General features: G+C 43.8%; 1 protein-coding gene across 3 annotated transcripts; it reads left to right on the top strand.

Annotated features, from left to right (window-relative positions):
- The first annotated feature begins 565 nt into the window (after window positions 1-565).
- LOC142088687 (uncharacterized) lies at window positions 566-14094 on the top strand. 3 transcript variants are annotated; one of them, XM_075164268.1, is made up of 10 exons: window positions 566-796; window positions 4816-5160; window positions 6287-6697; window positions 7608-7697; window positions 9165-9224; window positions 10869-10924; window positions 11564-11648; window positions 11799-11893; window positions 12125-12155; window positions 13639-14094. In XM_075164268.1, exons 1-9 carry the CDS (start codon window positions 748-750, stop codon window positions 12146-12148), a joined length of 1215 nt encoding a protein of 404 aa, XP_075020369.1. In that variant the 5' UTR covers window positions 566-747; the 3' UTR covers window positions 12149-12155; window positions 13639-14094. The 3 variants fall into 3 exon arrangements, with proteins under 3 accessions (XP_075020369.1, XP_075020368.1, XP_075020370.1); XM_075164267.1 differs by lacking the exon at window positions 13639-14094 and adding an exon at window positions 13233-13290; XM_075164269.1 differs by lacking the exon at window positions 11799-11893 and having other exon boundaries at window positions 13233-14094.
- Window positions 14095-16582: the final 2488 nt, after the last annotated feature.

Raw genomic sequence — 16582 nt, 5'->3', positions numbered from 1 at the left:
ATAGGACAGAATGTGATAGGATAGAACGGGGTAGAATAGAATAGTTCAGTTGGAAGGGACCTACAACGACCATCTAGTCCAACTGCCTGACCACTGGGCTGACCAAAAGTTAAAGCATGTTATTAAGGGCATTGCCCAAATGCCTCTTAAACACTGACAGGCTTGGGGCATCAACCACCTCTCTAGAAAGCCTGTTCCAGTGTTTGACCACCCTCTCGGTAAAGAAATGCTTCCCAATGTCCAGTCTAAACCTCCCTGGCGCAGCTTTGAATCATTCCCACGCATCCTATCACAGGATCCCAGGGAGAAGAGACCAGCACCTCCCTCTCCATGTCCCCTCCTCAGGAAGCTGTAGAGAGCCATGAGATTGCTCCTCAGCCTCCTTTTCTCCAAACTAGACAAACCCAGAATCCTCAACCGCTCCTCATTGGACCTGCCTTCCAGCCCTTTCACCAGCTTTGTTGGCCTCCTCTGGCCGCATTCAAGGACCTTCACATCCTTCTTAAATTGTGGGGCCCAGAACTGCACTCAATACTCAAAGTGAGGCTGCACCATTGCTAATACAGCAGGAGAATCACCTCTTTTGACCGGCTTCTATCCGGAAGCATAGGAAAGAAGCAGTTGCAGTACATAAGATCTGGAAATGGAGAAACGAGACTTCAGTGGAGCTCATTCAGCATCTCTGGAAAGTACAAGATCTAGTTTTCTCTCCTTCCACTTGCTGCCCTGGAGTCTCCGTCAGCTAAAATGTCCCATTTTGTGCTGTTTCACTGGATTATGATACAGATCTTTATAGGTGAGTCTTCACCTTCTTTTTGTGTGCTTGCTCAGAAAACAAAAATTTTGTAAAATTAAAAACAATGACACTTGTTTTGTGAAAACAAAACAGTGAAAAAGGTTGTAATTGTATACAGAACTTCAAAAGTTTTCTTTACTTACTGAGTTAATACTGATCGAGAATTTTTTTTTTTTCCTTTTTAAAAATATTTGTGGTCTCCTCTGTGTATAGGCTTGGTTAGTTCCCCTGTCCCCCCAAATTATCTAATTTCTTTACTACTGTTAACTATGTACTGGTGGCTTTGCTTCTTCATCTGTCTCTCCACCACGCTACAGTGCTGACAAGCCCAACCTAGGGAATTGAAATATTGACAGAGTAATGAATGTATATACATGATAAAGAAATGATTTTCTGAAACTCTGAGGGCTGTCTGCTGCTATGAACTGAGTATGAGAAAGCACGGCTGGAGATTCCTCTCCTTTTACTCCCAAGTGTTCAGGTCACCCATCTAAAATCTGAATCCTAAAAAAGATAGAAGTCAAAGAAGAGTAACTTGGGAGGCTGGGTCTTGCAAGCGTGGTTGGTATCAGCTACGTTTCTGCACGCACATTTAGGCATCAGCAATGCAGTTTCCAAATTGCCTGAGGTGGCTCAGGAATGTGAGTTCACCCAGTTCACCCCCCTTTCAGTGGGGCATGAGCTCCTAATGGGAGTTGTGCTTTTAAATCACTTAGGCATTTCAGGAAATTCTGTCTTAGATGAGTAAATATTAATTGGCTAACCTCTGCCAGGATAAAATATTACGTATAACATCTACAGCAACTGTGATGTTCTTAAATTGATGTGAAAAGTAGTGGAAAAGTTTGGTCAGCAGCGGGATACACTGAGCAGCAAGAGGTGACCCATGCCCCTTTGAGGCAAGGTAACACAACCTCCACGGTGTCTGCTGTGCAAGTGGAGCTTCGCTGACACTTTGCTGTAGCCCAGGGAATTCCATAATATTTCTTGTCTTTTGCCAGTCTCAGCAGAAGAAACAGGAGGGCTCTTTCCTTGCCATATCTTCAGCCTCAAAATAAATTGGAGGTACACGCCTCCATTTGGTCTTATTTTCAAAAACTTTCTTATATGCAGAGCTACTGAAGGGTGAGAATGGCTTTTTGTCACCTTCTCTTTAACTTGGCTCAGTGCTGAGAATGAATAGTCTTGAGACTCAGGAAACCAGCAGAGTGGGCAGTTAAATGCTTCTTTTCTGTTTATCAGTCATTTTCTCTGCAATTTCATCAGTACAGAAGCTTCAAGAAGAAATAAAAAAAAATAGAGTTGATGGGGAAAAGATGCCAAGTATCTTCCACAAAGAAGGAAAAATATTCCAGAAATAGATCAAGGAAAAAATTCTTTTTCAACCAGCTGTCTTGGCTGGAGGATGTATGTCTTTGTCCATCCAATGACCAGTCTACGGGAGAGAAGACCACTACAACAGCAACTGTTGGAGTTACTGCTTAATACCAACTTGTTTGTTGGTATTTGTTCAAGATACACTGTATATAAATATGTGTGTATCTGTATGATCTGAACAATTATGAATACCCCTTTCTATTTTGGAAGATATATTAAACATCTGGAGTCCATTTCTCTCTCACTTGGGTTAAGGACTTAGAGTGGCAAACCTCAGTGACTTCAGTGGGACTACCCAGGCATAGCTGATGCCCAGGGTGCCTTGGGTCAAATCTGAATGCCATGGACAAGGGTAGATTCCTCTCACAGTAAGACTAGGGTGTCACAATATAACAGTCTCAGGAACCTCTTAATTTCAAAGACATATTCATTCAGTCCTATTTGCTATTTCTTTTGGAAAATGTGTCTGTGGAAGAGGCTCAACTGAGAAGGAAGTTTTTTAGTCCTTGCAGAGGTTCATACTGTTGAATCAAGGCTGTTGCAGTATTGAAGATTTCCATACCAACCTGCAGTGCAGGCAGATGTTAGCAACATTAGCTTCACATAAATTAAAAGAGGATTTGAAACTGCAGAACTTGTAACTTTCTAGCACCAATACTGGTGGGAAACCGCACTGGAGACACTCTGGTGCCTTGTGTCTTCCCTCTTCTTTTATTCATTTATTTATTTATTTATTTATTCAATAAGTTCAAGGCTCTGCTTCTTTCAAAGAGAAGAGCAGGCAAATTTTCATTTGTTAAAGGGTTGCTTAATGAGGCTGCTTTTGTGCTGTGCAGGACTGGGATGAAATAAGAATGGAAGATGAGCCCATTTCTCCTCAAGCAGCAGTGACCTTAACTCCAGGAATAGTTCAAGCTGGTCTTGGTTTTGCACACATCTTTGTTGGGGTGACTTGAAAATATGTGTTAGCTCGCTCAGTGACTAACCCCCTGCTCCCCTAGGGATACTTTCAAGGTCAACTGCATGAATTGCTTTGTTCTGTCATCAGATAAGGAGGCTGTTTTCCCTGTTTGTTTTGCTGTAACAACGCAAATGAACCTACCCTTTCCAAGGACTAAAACAAGCAGCCATCTTGCAAAGCCTTATCCTGTATTCAGGAATTCATTTTTTTGGCACATCCTACCTTCATTTCACTGCAAAAGCTTCTGCCCTTCACACCATATTGCATGTTGTTTTGTCTGCCTCTACTCTTTCAGCATTTGGAGCTGTGGAAACCTGAACGAGTTGGCTTATCTTGCCAATGGGATAAGCAATAGTGAAGCTGAAATGTCATCCCAATAACAAGTCATGAGGCAAACTGCCACAGACTAAAACCTCACCTGGGGAATAGTCCATTAAAGACAAAACAAAAGAGACATGGACACAGTTGGAAGCATCTGTTTGCTACCTGGGAGTCATGCCAAAAAGAAAAGGCATTCAAACAGCTGGCAAAATAGAAATGTTTGGCAAACCAGGGCCAAAGCTGGTGATAATAGCAGCAACTGCTGTAAGTTCTCTTTGGGGTAAGCAAGCTGGCCATGAGACATCAAATCTGTGGGATGATCCTCTTGCTGCAGCAGAGGACCAGATCTGGATGCTCCCCAGGTCCCTCAGTTCCGGCTCCACCATATGTAAATGATACCATGGGGGAAAAAGGCAACAAGGCAGGAGGACCGACACAGGCTAGATGAATGTAAACCAGAAAAGATTTGTTCCTGTATGGGAACCTTTTTTGTATAATGCCTTTCATGAAGAAGAAATCCCTTTTAAGGCAATCTGGGAACTGCATAGTCAGGAGGGAACAACATGTAGCAAAGACTCAAAGATGCTAGGGTGGGTATTGGCTGTAAACACCAAGTAAAGCTGGTCGTTAAGAGTAAGAGCACAAGGAAAGCACGCATATGTTCTTTTTAACATCAGTATAAAGCTAGCAATTAAAGCTTCTATGTATACAGTGCTCTGCAAGGTAAGTGGGATAGTTGGCAGGGCTTGCTCAGAAACAGAAAAAGCAGTGCACTTTCTGAGAACAGGTTCCCATAGACAGATCCCACTGCTATGCCAGCTTAATTAGGCCCTAATTTCACACATGAATAGGTATTTTGGACCCTGCTATTGAGACCGTCAGCGAAAGGCAACTATTACAACGTTTCCTTTTTGAAGGAGATGATGGGGGACTGAGAAAACCAGATGTATTTCACACCAGGTTTCTGAACCACTTTCAAACAGTCCCTTAGGAGAGGAGACGGGATGGGAGCAGAGTTCCCAAATTCCATTTGCACAGCTCTAGTCTGCGCTCGGGCTGCCAGCGACAGACCTCAGCTTTGCTCACCGCATGTTTGATGTGAGCGATGTATTTTGTGAGCAGCCCTCCAGCAGCTGGCCGGGGCCGGAGCATGGAGCCCTGCAGCAGCAAGCCATGCCTGCGAGCTCCTGGCTGTTGCCTCTGGTGCTCCAGGCCATTAGCTGCCACGGGCTCCAGGGGACGGCTTGGGGATCAGTAGCTGCAGGCAGGAGTGCTTCTTTTCCTGCCTCATTGTGTTGCATAAGTAGAGTCATGCATCAGAGACTGCCCACACTCATCTTTCCTTGTTCTGCCTTGACAGCGCACACCGCATCCGAACCTGTTGTTAGAGGAGTAATAGGGCAACCTGTTCTGTTGCCTTGCATCTACCAGGTGGCACGATATAAGGACATCTCTGATATGTGCTGGGGCAGAGGCCCGTGCCCAAATTCAAAGTGCAATAACAAAATTTTGCACACCACGAGGAACAGGGTGACATTCAGAGAATCTCAGAGATACAGTCTCCAGGGCTATATTTCCTATGGGGATGTGTCTCTCACCATTGCGAAAGTGAAGGCAGAAGATGCAGGTATATACTGCTGCCGCATAGAGATCCCGGGTTTGTTCAACGACATCAAACGGAACATACAGCTGGAGGTGGCCAGAGGTGAGTTTGGGGTCCTTTGTGGTATAGCCAGCAGGGAGAAACCTCTCACTGGGTGGGAGTTTAAAATTGGAGTTTATGTGTGCTTTTTTTTGTTTCTTTGTTTGTTTGTTTTGGCAAAAAGTGTTTTTCCTAAATTACGTAGTTTTCAAGGGAGGTCTGCAACCAGTTGCCAAGTTGAATCACATTCAATGAGCAGTTTTGGTGGGAAAATAGTAACTTTTACCCTTTTTTTGCCTTTCAAATTAAATATTTAATTTCTCATTGTGTAGCTATATTTGATGTTTTAAAAGACGATGGAATTAAAGAAGGGATTTACCATTTGAAGAGCCCTTGGAATGAAATTCAGTTTTTTCACTTGGGGTTCACCCCAACATCAAAAAGGCTTTCGTTTGGTTCATGTTATAAGGAGACCCACGTGTTTACAAATTTTGTCTCAGAGTCTTGAAGAACTTTTTCCCCTTCCTATTATTTTGCTGAGCTGCAGGATAAAGTAAAGGTCTTACAAAGTCGAGAGGAGGCTGAAAAGCATTGCAAAGCACAGAAAAAAAAAAGATGGTACCCACCCTCCACACTGCAGAAAGAGAAATTTTTTTTTTTAATTTTACAGGGTGTTCAGGAGTGCAGTTGGTGCTGATGTACACAGCACTCTTGTATGCCTGTTGTAAGCAATGTAACAGGAGAGGGGAGGGAAAATGCTGCAATCCCATGTCTATCCCTGAGTTTGAGGGCAATGGAGTTCATAGAAAAGGACTGGTTGAAAAGATTAGTAAGAAGTTTGTAGCTGAAAATCGAGCTATTTTATTAATTTTATTTTTTGTCACAAAGTTTGCAAGTTTTTGGGTTCCACCACGCAAGGTTCTGACCCTTCCATTTCTGTAAGAGGGTCAAGGAGGGGGTGTTTGAGACCTACCAAAAAAAAAAAAGCCAATCTGTAAATCTGGGAATTGCTCTGGCTGGGGTATGTTTTCTGCTAATTAAACAACCTTTTTAAATAGTGACTCTCCCACTTTCATTCTCAGTATTTTAGCAGCTAGATAATTTTCATTCATTTCTGAGTTGGCTTTCCTCAGGGTTGTTGTGAATTGTCTGATCTAGCTTTTCTCTTGGCTATGTTTTTTCCATGCAGCCCCTCCAGTGATGACAACCACCACAAGAAAGGCTCCCGTTTCCCCCAAACGTTTTAGAAAAACAACTTTTGCTCCCCAAGCAACCACCGATCATCAAGCAACAGCAGAGACTGCTGTCCTGACAACCACCCTCCCCGAAGCAACAGCTCCAACCACCGATCAAGCAACAGCAGAGACTGCTGTCCTCCTGACAACCACCACCTCCCCAGCAACAACTGCAACCACTGAGTCTCCAGCAGTAATTACACTGGAGACCATTGCTCCCCCAACATTTGCTGTGACAGCAGATAATAATTCTCCAGCAACTATGGCGACAACCAGTGCTCTCCCAGATTTTCCAACTGGTTCCCAAGCAGCTGACATGAGGACTGAAGATGACGACGTGTTCTGCTCAGCAGAGTCCGTCCAAGGTAAAAAGGGTAATGAGCACCAGTCCTTTCTTTTTTTCTGTGTAGCAGATATGGTCTGTGTTAGCCTGACTCTCGCATCATAGAGACTTTCCAGAGACTTTTTATTTGTATCTGGGAAGTTTTTTCCGAGATGCCTATAGGTATGTCTCAGCAGGTTTAAGGAAACACAGGTCAAATGTTGTGGATGATGCCAAACCGGGGTGAATGGCCAAGACAGCAGAGGGTCAGGCTTGCATTCAGAGGAGTTTTAACAAGCTGGAGAAATAATGTGACAGAAACCTCATGAAGTACAACAGAAATAAATGCAAAGTCCTGCACCTGGGATGGAGTAAGAGAGATTCACTCAACTATGCACTAATTTTTTTTCTTGATTTGGGAAAGACAATTGAAATGGTCTGCTAAAAAGGTTAGTTTAGAGCATGTTCTGCTTGAGCAATAAAGTCAGTGAGAATTCAAAACATGCTTAAAATTGAGTACTTACATTGTCATCCCATATGAAGGCTGCTGTTATTATTAATATTTAGTTGATCAGAGTGACCTATTATCATCCTAACCATTCTCAAGTTGCTACTTTATGCATATCAGTGACTTCTTTTCCGCAGATTGATGTCTGCACATAAGGCTGTTTTTTGTACATTTTTTGCGTCTTCTATCACTTGAAGTTCTTTCTGACCTGAACCTCTGAAGACAGCTTTTCTGTATCATCTCTTGTTTTCCAGCCATAACAACTAATTACATGCTAGTAAAGCACATCAGTTATCTGGGTAGGATGAGCTGCAGACATGAAAACCGAGGTGCAGATTTTCACCTCTTAGTTGCAGATGCAGAACTGTGCAAGCAATTTTGAATGCCACATGAAGACCCTCCTAATCAGTGCTCTTTATAAGCATTACTTTTTACTTTGTTTCAGTGACTACTGAATTCCCAAGTACATTTCTGACTGCAGAGGGAACTAAAGGTGCTCACACTTCTCTCGTGGTGGAAAACATGCCAACTGCAGGTGAGTAGGATAATGTTGCAAGAAGTTGCATGTTCAGAGAAATGAAGAAGTTGTCATAAACAAAAGTATTGACTGTTCTTAAAGTGTGCCAAACACATACTGATAGCTATTCATTGCATTTGGAAGTAGGAGGTATCTGGGGTCCACACAGAAATTGTTTGAAATCAGGATGTAACAACAGCTGAGAAAAACATGTTTTTAAGCCTCCAAAGGAGATTTTGAGTCACTCACTACTGTCGGGTATCTCAGGTCTGAGAGAAGTTAAGAACTGGTCTTTGTCACCATCCAAGCTGAATTCTCAGATATCCGATTTGTCATCACTGTGAGTTCATTGAGCTTTCCGTTTTAAATCCTCCCTGAGTGTTGGGAGCTTTGAACCTCACTGAATACATTCAGCCAGGTGTGGCTGCAGGCTCAGCTCTCCAGTGCTCAACTTGTGTCCTTGGTCATGATGGAAAGCAGCAGGCAATTACCACAACTATCATTCCTTCAAGAGAAAAGGAACTGGTATACAAAATCATACCATATCTGAGAAATGAAAAAACTTACGTGAAGTTTGCACTTTATGTCTCTCGGTCAAGTGGCTCAAGTTATTCAGGTGTGACAGTCTGCCCACCAGATGCCCTCAAATGAGGACTTAAAAAAATGGAAAGCTAAAATTCAAGGATGACATGTCATATTTGGCTGTTAAGAGAGTCCTTTTAGTTTCAACTAGTGCCAAGGATCCCTTCATTCTTAAAAACACAGTATTTAGATTTTTGCAGGTCTTCTTTTGCTAGACCTAGAGACTTGCAGCAGTAATAGAGTTTAAGAAACTGTTCCTTAATGCCCTTGGAGAGGGCTTACAGAAGAGACTAAACTGGTCTCTTGAGCATTTCTGAGGGTATCTCACCCCTGTCTCGCTTGTCATCTTTCTGATATAGTTCTGGATAATGCCTATATTCTACCATTTAAATAGGAAGTTTTGCAAAGGGTCTTACCTCTGCGATTCTGAGGGCAACTTAAGGTGCCACTGTGGGCTAGAAAGAACCACCACAAAAGCAATAACAGCAGAAAATGTACCGTGCTTAGGTGAGTCATGTACACTCCCACCCGTGCAAAAATTTGTGTCATGCTATTTCTGAGAGCCAAACTGTCATAATGTGTGAAAATGCTGCAGCATGATTGAGTCCTGTCTAGTAAGAGCCATAAGCCAAGTTAAGTTCTTGACTCAGTCTCCTTTTACTCTGTGAAATAATGTACTAAACGGACCAACTTCAGCCTTATTGTAATGTAAGGGAAGGCTAATTTGTTGCTGAACTCTGTATTGATGTTAACACAGTGGCTGGGAGAGAAACCCATGGCTGAGAGAGCCCTCCATCTCCAAGCGCAATTCTTGCCAGATAGGTTGGGTTAGCTGGGGCGGTTGGTTCCTGCTGACCAGGCTCTGATTTAGTTTCTCTTCTGTCTTCGCCTGCTTTTCCCCAGCAATAACCCCTCCAGCGCCAACCATGCTTCAGACCAAAGAGAGAACTCCTGCTTCTTCAGGTATGGAAAGTAAGTAGCAATGGTTGCTCCCATCAGCCAGGCTGCAGCATGCTGCCAGAAAGTTTAATTTTGACTTGTGGGACGTGCATGTCAGAGTGAGATATGCACTTCTTGTGTATTTGGGCGTAGTTCTGCTGAACTACAGTTCTCTTCTTTTCTCTTCTGAGAGAAGGAAAGAGGGGTATCATAAAACAGGCATATGGCAAAATGCAATGTTCACGTATCCCTGGGATTTTTAGCACTTGCTAGGGTTTTATTGTCTATATTTGTTTAGCTGTAGTGCTTATTAGCCATAATGTCTTTTCTACTCCAGTGCAAATTTCTAGCTACAGTTGCATGCATATGAGCTATCTGTGCCCTGTCCATGTCTTTGATAAAATCCAAGCATATTATTTGGTCATGGAGACAAATCAACTCAGCTCTCAGAGAGAGCTGATCAGAACTTAGGAATTTGGGGGAGATTAGGTTATTCACTGAATAACATACTCTGAAAAGTTAATAAAAAAAAAAAAGAAGGAAAAAAGCAATTTTTTTTCTAATGGGATTATTTGTGACCATCTGATCACCCCCATCACCATGTGACATTCTGGGTGTCTCATGCATATAAAGTTTCCTTTGGCTGTGGTCTTGGGCACCGCAAGCGCGTTACGTATACATGTCTCGACAAATGACTCATCTGGTCCCCGGTACATTTTGCTCAGATGGAGGCTCCATGGTAGTTCTCTTGTCAAACCTTTGAAAGCACTACTCATCACAGTCTTTCTATACATTAGGGCATAACCTAAGGCATAGGAGCTTTCCTGTCATAGCATGTAAGCTGAGGTTTTGGTTCACTGAGCTGAGTTGACTCCCCTGGTTTTAAGATGCTGCTAAACATTGGGTGGTTCCTGTGACGGATCAAGTGGTGCAAATACTTAAATACTTCAGTATTTTGTAGCATGAGGTCATGATCAGCCAAGCCGATATAAACTTTTTATGACTTAAAATTCACTAGCAAAAGTAAGAGAGTAGGATCATAGCATAACAGCAGAAAAGTTTGCTGCAAGAGTTCTTGAGCATTCATTCAGTTCATCCCTATTTCCAAAGCTTAGAAAACTAGAAAGGAATTATTCTTAATATCTCTGGATAGAAAAAAAAAAATGCATCATCTTCATAGAGCTTTCTTAAATCTGTGGTAAGTTACCTGAACATAAAGATGTTTCCTGTGGTTTTCAGTCCTAATGCAGCTTTCAAAAACTACAGTCACACACAAGTCTGACCACAATTAAACTGAGGTAGTTCCTCCACTTAGACTTGTACCTTGTTTACTACCTCTGCTCTCTACGACATCTTGTCATGCCTATAGAAGTGAAAACTTCTTCACAGCAGACAGGTTTCTACTGTCTTGCTTCATGGGCTATCCCTGGGAAGCCTCCTCTTTCCTTGATGAAGACTGACATTTCCCAATGACTGCCTGATATACCATTTGTGGCAGAAACAGATTGTTCCCTTTCGGTTGCAAGGTCTTATTTCTCCTACTCAGGGCCAGACTTTGCCCTCCTCATTCCCTGAGAGTTCATTGCTCCTTGGCTAAAGCAGTGACAACCACAGTGGCCCTCACTCCTTCAGGTGACTGTGCCAGTAATAATTTAAATCTATTTTCAGGGATTTCAGCAAGTTCAGACAGCAAGGCTGAGAAACATGATGATAACGGAGATAAGGTAAAACTTCCTCTAAGTTTCAAGAGTGTTTAACTAGAAGCCAGAAGGACAGCAGGAGATGTTAGTGATTTTCAGTGTATTCGTACTAAAGGGACAGTGTTTGCAAGAAATAGCTTGAACTTTTGTTTAGAAGCTCAAGAACCACCTATTTGTCTTCCCAGTGGATAAAGCCAAAGCCTGTGACCATCCCATCTGGCTTGGACACTTCAGAAAAACCTCATCCCCCTAACACCCCTGTAAGAGAGGCAGAGGTAGCATCCTGGAGGTGTGACCAGGCAAAAGGCAACTTAGGAGGGTTGTTACGCTTCCCTGTCTCTCATTAAGAGAAGGATGAGGGTGACTAAGCTCCTACTTTAGACACCTTATTAAGAAGTTCATGTTAAGTGGGATGAATCTAGGCTCAAATGCTTCAGAAGAAGATTTATTAAATACTTAAAAGGTAATTCAGGTTGTTTATCATGATCAGCCTGATGTGTCTTCTCCACACTTTGTACAGCAAGCTCAGAAAAGCATTGCAAACTCCAGCCCAACGCAGATATTTCGGAGCTCTTAGGCCCTAGGGCAACCCACTCCTGCGTGAATAGGTCTGAAGTAAAAATGCTTCTAAAGTCTTTTCAGTTTTTCTCTTCTCCCTTCCAGTTTCCCAGCTATGCCATTCTCATTGCCTGTCTCATAGTGGTGTCCGCTCTTTTCATATTGATGCTCTCGTTGTTGTTTTGGAAACGTAAGTATCCCTAAGCACATAATTGATTAATGTGTCTAATGCTGGCCTAGTGCAGATGTCCTGCATTTCTGGTTAATCTTCTGGTAAATCTGCCATGGCCCCTGTGACAGCCCTTTGTTCATTTTATGGGGGTTGCTGTCCTTACTCTAGGGCTGTGTCACCACGAGGAGACCAGGGACCATGAGTTGGTGGGGATGCAGCAGGAGGAAGCCTGTGCAAAGAACCTGGTCACTCACTTGTTGCAGGTCTGGCTCATCTTATTGGCTCTTGCTTTATAGTAAAGTGGTCCCGTAGTTTCCTGGAATTGCTCCTGACAGACATTGGTGTAACTTAAATCAGAATGAGATCCTTTCTTTCCTGCTTAGCCCACAGAAATTTTGCAAGTTGCTATCTTTGCTTCTGAACTCATTTGACAGATTCATTAGAATTATAGGTTTCTTTTTGCCATTGTGACATTAATATTATTTTGCTTCTAGGTAAACACACAAAGAAGTTTGTAATAAAAAGGTAATTCATTTTGTAATTTCCTATTAAAAGTTCCAATGTAATTTTTCTTAGAGGCAGGAAGGTATTGGCCACTGATTGTAATGGGTGTAGTATTGGCTTGTGGTGCTGACTACCAAAGTTTTATTATGAGCTAGCTTCAGATAACTTCACCCCAGAAAATCAAACAGTGGTTCCTGGATACTGCTTCTATGTAGCAATGAACAGACATCCAGAGCACTGGAGAACTTCAGCAACTGGTACTTACTGTTATGTAGTGACCCCAGCTTAAGGAAAGACCTAATCTGCTTTATTCTTTGATCAAATACCAGGGCATGACCCTGGTGTGGTTATTTTAAAGAAATGAAGAGATAAATGGTTATGATGTTCAACCGACAAAATGATTGCTCAGAAAAGGATCAGGGATTTACGGACAGTCCTCCATGGAGGGGTAATTCACGCCAATACACAAAGAATGGGCCCGGTGAAGGGCACACTGCAGCAGTGTGGCAAACCAAGCTTTCCACCATTAGATAACTCTTGCAGCTCTCATGGGGCCACTGCACCCTCTCACACACTCCTTGGGTCACACTGAAGTATCCGAGGTGATAACTGAGGTGATCATTTTGAGGCAGATACGAAATATATATGATGAATCACCCTGTGCAGGTGCAACTGATAAGTTCATGTCTTCTGGCTTATCTTGAAAAAAGGGTTTTCTTTAGACAAACCAGTGAATTAGTAGTCCAGTGAAGTTATGATCCCTTTGCCAAAGACCAATAATTTTTCAATGGTAGATGGTCCCCCACTGCATACCCCACCTAGGAGATAAGGATTGGGGGCCAAGGGGGGACTCTTCTGAATCCCATGGTGATTACCCTAGAGCTGTCATTATAAGATCTGAACAGCACTTTCCTATCCTAGCAAGGTAAATACTTCTCTGGTGTAAAAAGTAGGCATTGCACCATTGAAGTCAGTGGACTCAGTAGCTTCTGGTCTCCGTTTCAATGGGAATTTGCTGGCATTACAAATAAGAAAGGATGCTCTGAAGCAGCAATGTGCTTTTGCCCCATCTATAGTGATCTATGCTTCTCACTACAGCCTTGGACCAACAGAAGACCTTGGAAAGGTTTTCAGTGGTGCTGAAGGAGAAAACAGCATTTTTTCCCTGTGAAGAGCTCCTACATCATCTGTAGATGCCATTGAAAATAGAAAGGGCCTGTTTCATGCTGCATTGAGAGATGCATATGAGCCCTCAAAATATCAATGGGTGTAAACCAAAGGCCAAAGCTTCAACTGTGAAAATTTAAAATCTGTGTGCAAATTTTGCCATGTCGCCTTTAAAACTCATTGCATAAAGAAGCTTTTTTAGAAGGTGCTTTATGCATTATTCATAGGTGTTTCTGGTATCTGCCTTCTTACTAATACCATGTTACAGAATTGCATTTGTTTTTCTCTATTTTTACTAATGCTCTTCCTTGAATACAACTTATACTGTGAGGAACAGAAGAGAGAAGAAATAACATGCAATGCTGCCTAACTTCAAATTGCAAAAAAAACAAAAAAGAAAAAAATCAGCAAATACAGTTCTTATTGCTTTTATATAATCAAGAGAAAAATTAAGCCACAGGAATGCTGTGAGTATAAATCAAAAATGCAGATGACTTAAAGGGTACCAACACTGCCTGTGATTCAGCATGTTTGAATGACCCTTGGAGACTGTGTTAATAAAATCTGTAATTTACCGCTAGCAATTGTATTTTTTATGCTACATCCTAAGGCATTTGAACAGGAGTTAGTTATTCCCCAGGTGTTGAAATGACTGGTGTGCTGTCTCAGCTCTCCCAAGATGTACTGCAGCATTTCCAGCGGTGGGAAAATGCCAAGAAGACCAACCTGCAGGGAAATTTTTCTATCCTGCCCTCACAAACCCCCATACCACTCATTTCTAAATCCATGTCTCCCCCATCAATGTGCATAGGGGATCCCCAGTTGTTTTTTTGGAGTTGCCTTTTGGTCCTCACGACAACGGGCTGCAAAAACCAGCAGCTCTCATGGTGGAGTCTGCTTGGCAATGCAGACCTGCACCATGCACCCCCAGGGTGCTTAACTTAGGGCCCCAGCACCCAGTCACAGGGTGGCATAGTTCCATCTGCCTGGGTTTTGTACGGATGAGGCTGGGGTGCCCAGTCCCACCAGTGCTGCCTGCTTGTCTTTTAGAGAAGTTGCAGGTGAGAAGCACAACGCAGAGCACGGTTACATCTTGGAAACTTGGCTGTCCCTTCAGGTCCCCATGGGAGGTGGGTGAAGCCACCTCAGTGTTTCTGAGCAGCAGGCAAAAATCCTGTGATATCCAGGGAAAGGCTCTGGGGACACTAAAAACAGTGAAGAAGGAGACATGAAGGGTGGCATTCACCTTCTGCTGCTTCTAGTGGGACAGAAGGGCTGAGGGGGAGAACATTGCTGCTGCTAGGGACAGAAATTGTCCCCCGTCCTTCTCTGCAACAACAAGCTGCCCCACACTCCTACCCCGTCCTCAGGGACACTGGCAGGACCTGCCATCCCTGTTCCCAGGACTTCGGTGTCTCAGAGCTGGCAAGCAGGCTGTGGCTGTTCAGCTGCTCAGACGTATCCCTGTGTTGTGCTTAGAGCTGACCCTGAGGATGGGGAGGGTTTGGACACTGTGGGCTGCGTGGGCACCTGTGTGGTTGGCAGAGAGGGGCAGCCCGGCTCTGGGCTGTGGGTCTTGGCTTGGCCCTGGGGTGCCTGAGCAGGAGGCAGGGCTGCCAGCAGCACAGAGCAGTCCAGGGAAGTCCGAAATCATCCCCGTTATCCTCAAGCCCTGTAAATCCTGCTTCTCATTTGACCATAATGATAGTTCTGCAGCACTAATCTTACCTCTACTCAGCTAGGAAAACTGGAGCCTTCGGGTGGCTGCGGGGCAGGTGGGCGGTGTATGGCAGAGCAAAGCCCATCATTTCACCATGCTAATCACACCCTTTCTGAGGGTGCTCTTGCTTGTGTTTCAGCTGGGCTAAGATTTAGGCTTTAAAGCACAGACTGAGTTGGTAACCAGCCTGGGGGCACCAGTGCGGTGGGACTGGCCATGAGGGCCATGAGGGGGATCGTCTATGGGATATGCTGCAGACCTTTTGTGTACGTCGTTGGGGTCCTCACCAACTCTGCTGCAGTGACTACGGGAATGGGAGAAGGTTCAAATCCGTGACACCGTTTGTTAGCTCCGCTGCCTGGAGTTCACCAGTCCCCGCTATGGCAACTCCAGGCAATGCCAACTTGAAGTAAGAGCACATTGTGGGAATAGCATTTAATCAGAAGAAAACATTGTGTGGCAGGTCTGGACTTCCCCGCTAGTCATGCTTAGGGCTGTGGTGAGACTTTTTGACTCTGTAGCATCTTCTCATGGGCCATGAGTTGGGGGGAGGTAGGGGAGGTTCCTCTTTGGGGTCCCTCTCCCTTTCGCCCGGGTTCAGCACCCCACTGCGCGCCCTGGTTTAGCCGCGCTGTGGGAGGCAGAAGAGAGTCCCCGAACAGAGGATGTGGCCTGCAGCTCCCGGGTTGGGTTTGCTCAGCTGAGACCTGTGTCTGTCCCACGCTGGTTAATGCGGCTGCCGCTACCCCAACGCACAGCACGTGCTGAGCCCGGGGGCCTGGCGCCCAACACTGCTTCTAGGCATGAACCCCACAGAAATCTGTAAGGAATAAAAGGGGAAAAAAACTCCAAACAGTTTTGATGTACTCCTTTAAAAAAAAAAAAAAGAGCTTCCCCCCTCCCCCTGCATGTAAACCTGCTAATTAAGCCAGCAATATCTTCATTGCAACTTCCAATTGGCAGGGCTGGGCCACTCCTTTTGCTCTTATTAATTAGCTCTCTACTAATGACTTCTTTAGAGCAGGGCAGGCTTTTGCTGGGGAAGGTTCTAGCATATTTGCTGTGGTGTTGGCTGCACTTGAAGGCTTTGGGGAGCTGCACAAGGGCAGAAGAAATAGGAGCCAACAAAGTGAGTTTGATCTGATCAGCCATGTGGAAATGCAGCCCAGAAATGCTGTAGGGAAGCTGTAAGTGTAACTTATGTCGCTGAGTATTTTTATTTATCTTTTTGTCCACCCCAATTACTGAAGTTGAGGTTTGGGTTTAGAGTGGCAATTGGAAGCAAGGAATCTGGGAGGGTTATATTTAAATGGAAATACATTGAAGTAATTTCTGAGGTACTGACCCTGGCTGTCAGTATGTTCAGTGAAAGGTTAAAGGGAGCCTTTTAAAATGTAGCTGGAGGAAAAAGAGATGCTATTTTCCAAAAGCAACAGAAGCCCCAGAATGCAGTTTCTGTGTCTAGTGAAGAAAAACTATACGAAAATAGCAGGTTTTAGCAAGAAAAGACTGTCAGAGAGTATGTCATTGGCATCTGGAAAAGTTAGTCTTTATTTTTAAG

The sequence above is a fragment of the Calonectris borealis genome, chromosome 15, assembly GCF_964195595.1.
Source record: "Calonectris borealis chromosome 15, bCalBor7.hap1.2, whole genome shotgun sequence".
Classification (NCBI taxonomy): Eukaryota; Metazoa; Chordata; class Aves; order Procellariiformes; family Procellariidae; genus Calonectris; species Calonectris borealis.
The sequence above is the reverse complement of the archived record's forward strand: the minus strand, read 5'-3'. Positions and strand labels throughout refer to the sequence as shown.

Coding starts and splice junctions, on each gene's coding strand:
- LOC142088687 (XM_075164268.1), top strand. CDS start 748: ATGTCCCATTTTGTGCTGTTTCACTGGATTATGATACAGATCTTTATA. Junction 5,161..6,286: donor ACAGCTGGAGGTGGCCAGAG/GTGAGTTTGGGG, acceptor TTTTCCATGCAG/CCCCTCCAGTGATGACAACC. Junction 6,698..7,607: donor CTCAGCAGAGTCCGTCCAAG/GTAAAAAGGGTA, acceptor ACTTTGTTTCAG/TGACTACTGAATTCCCAAGT.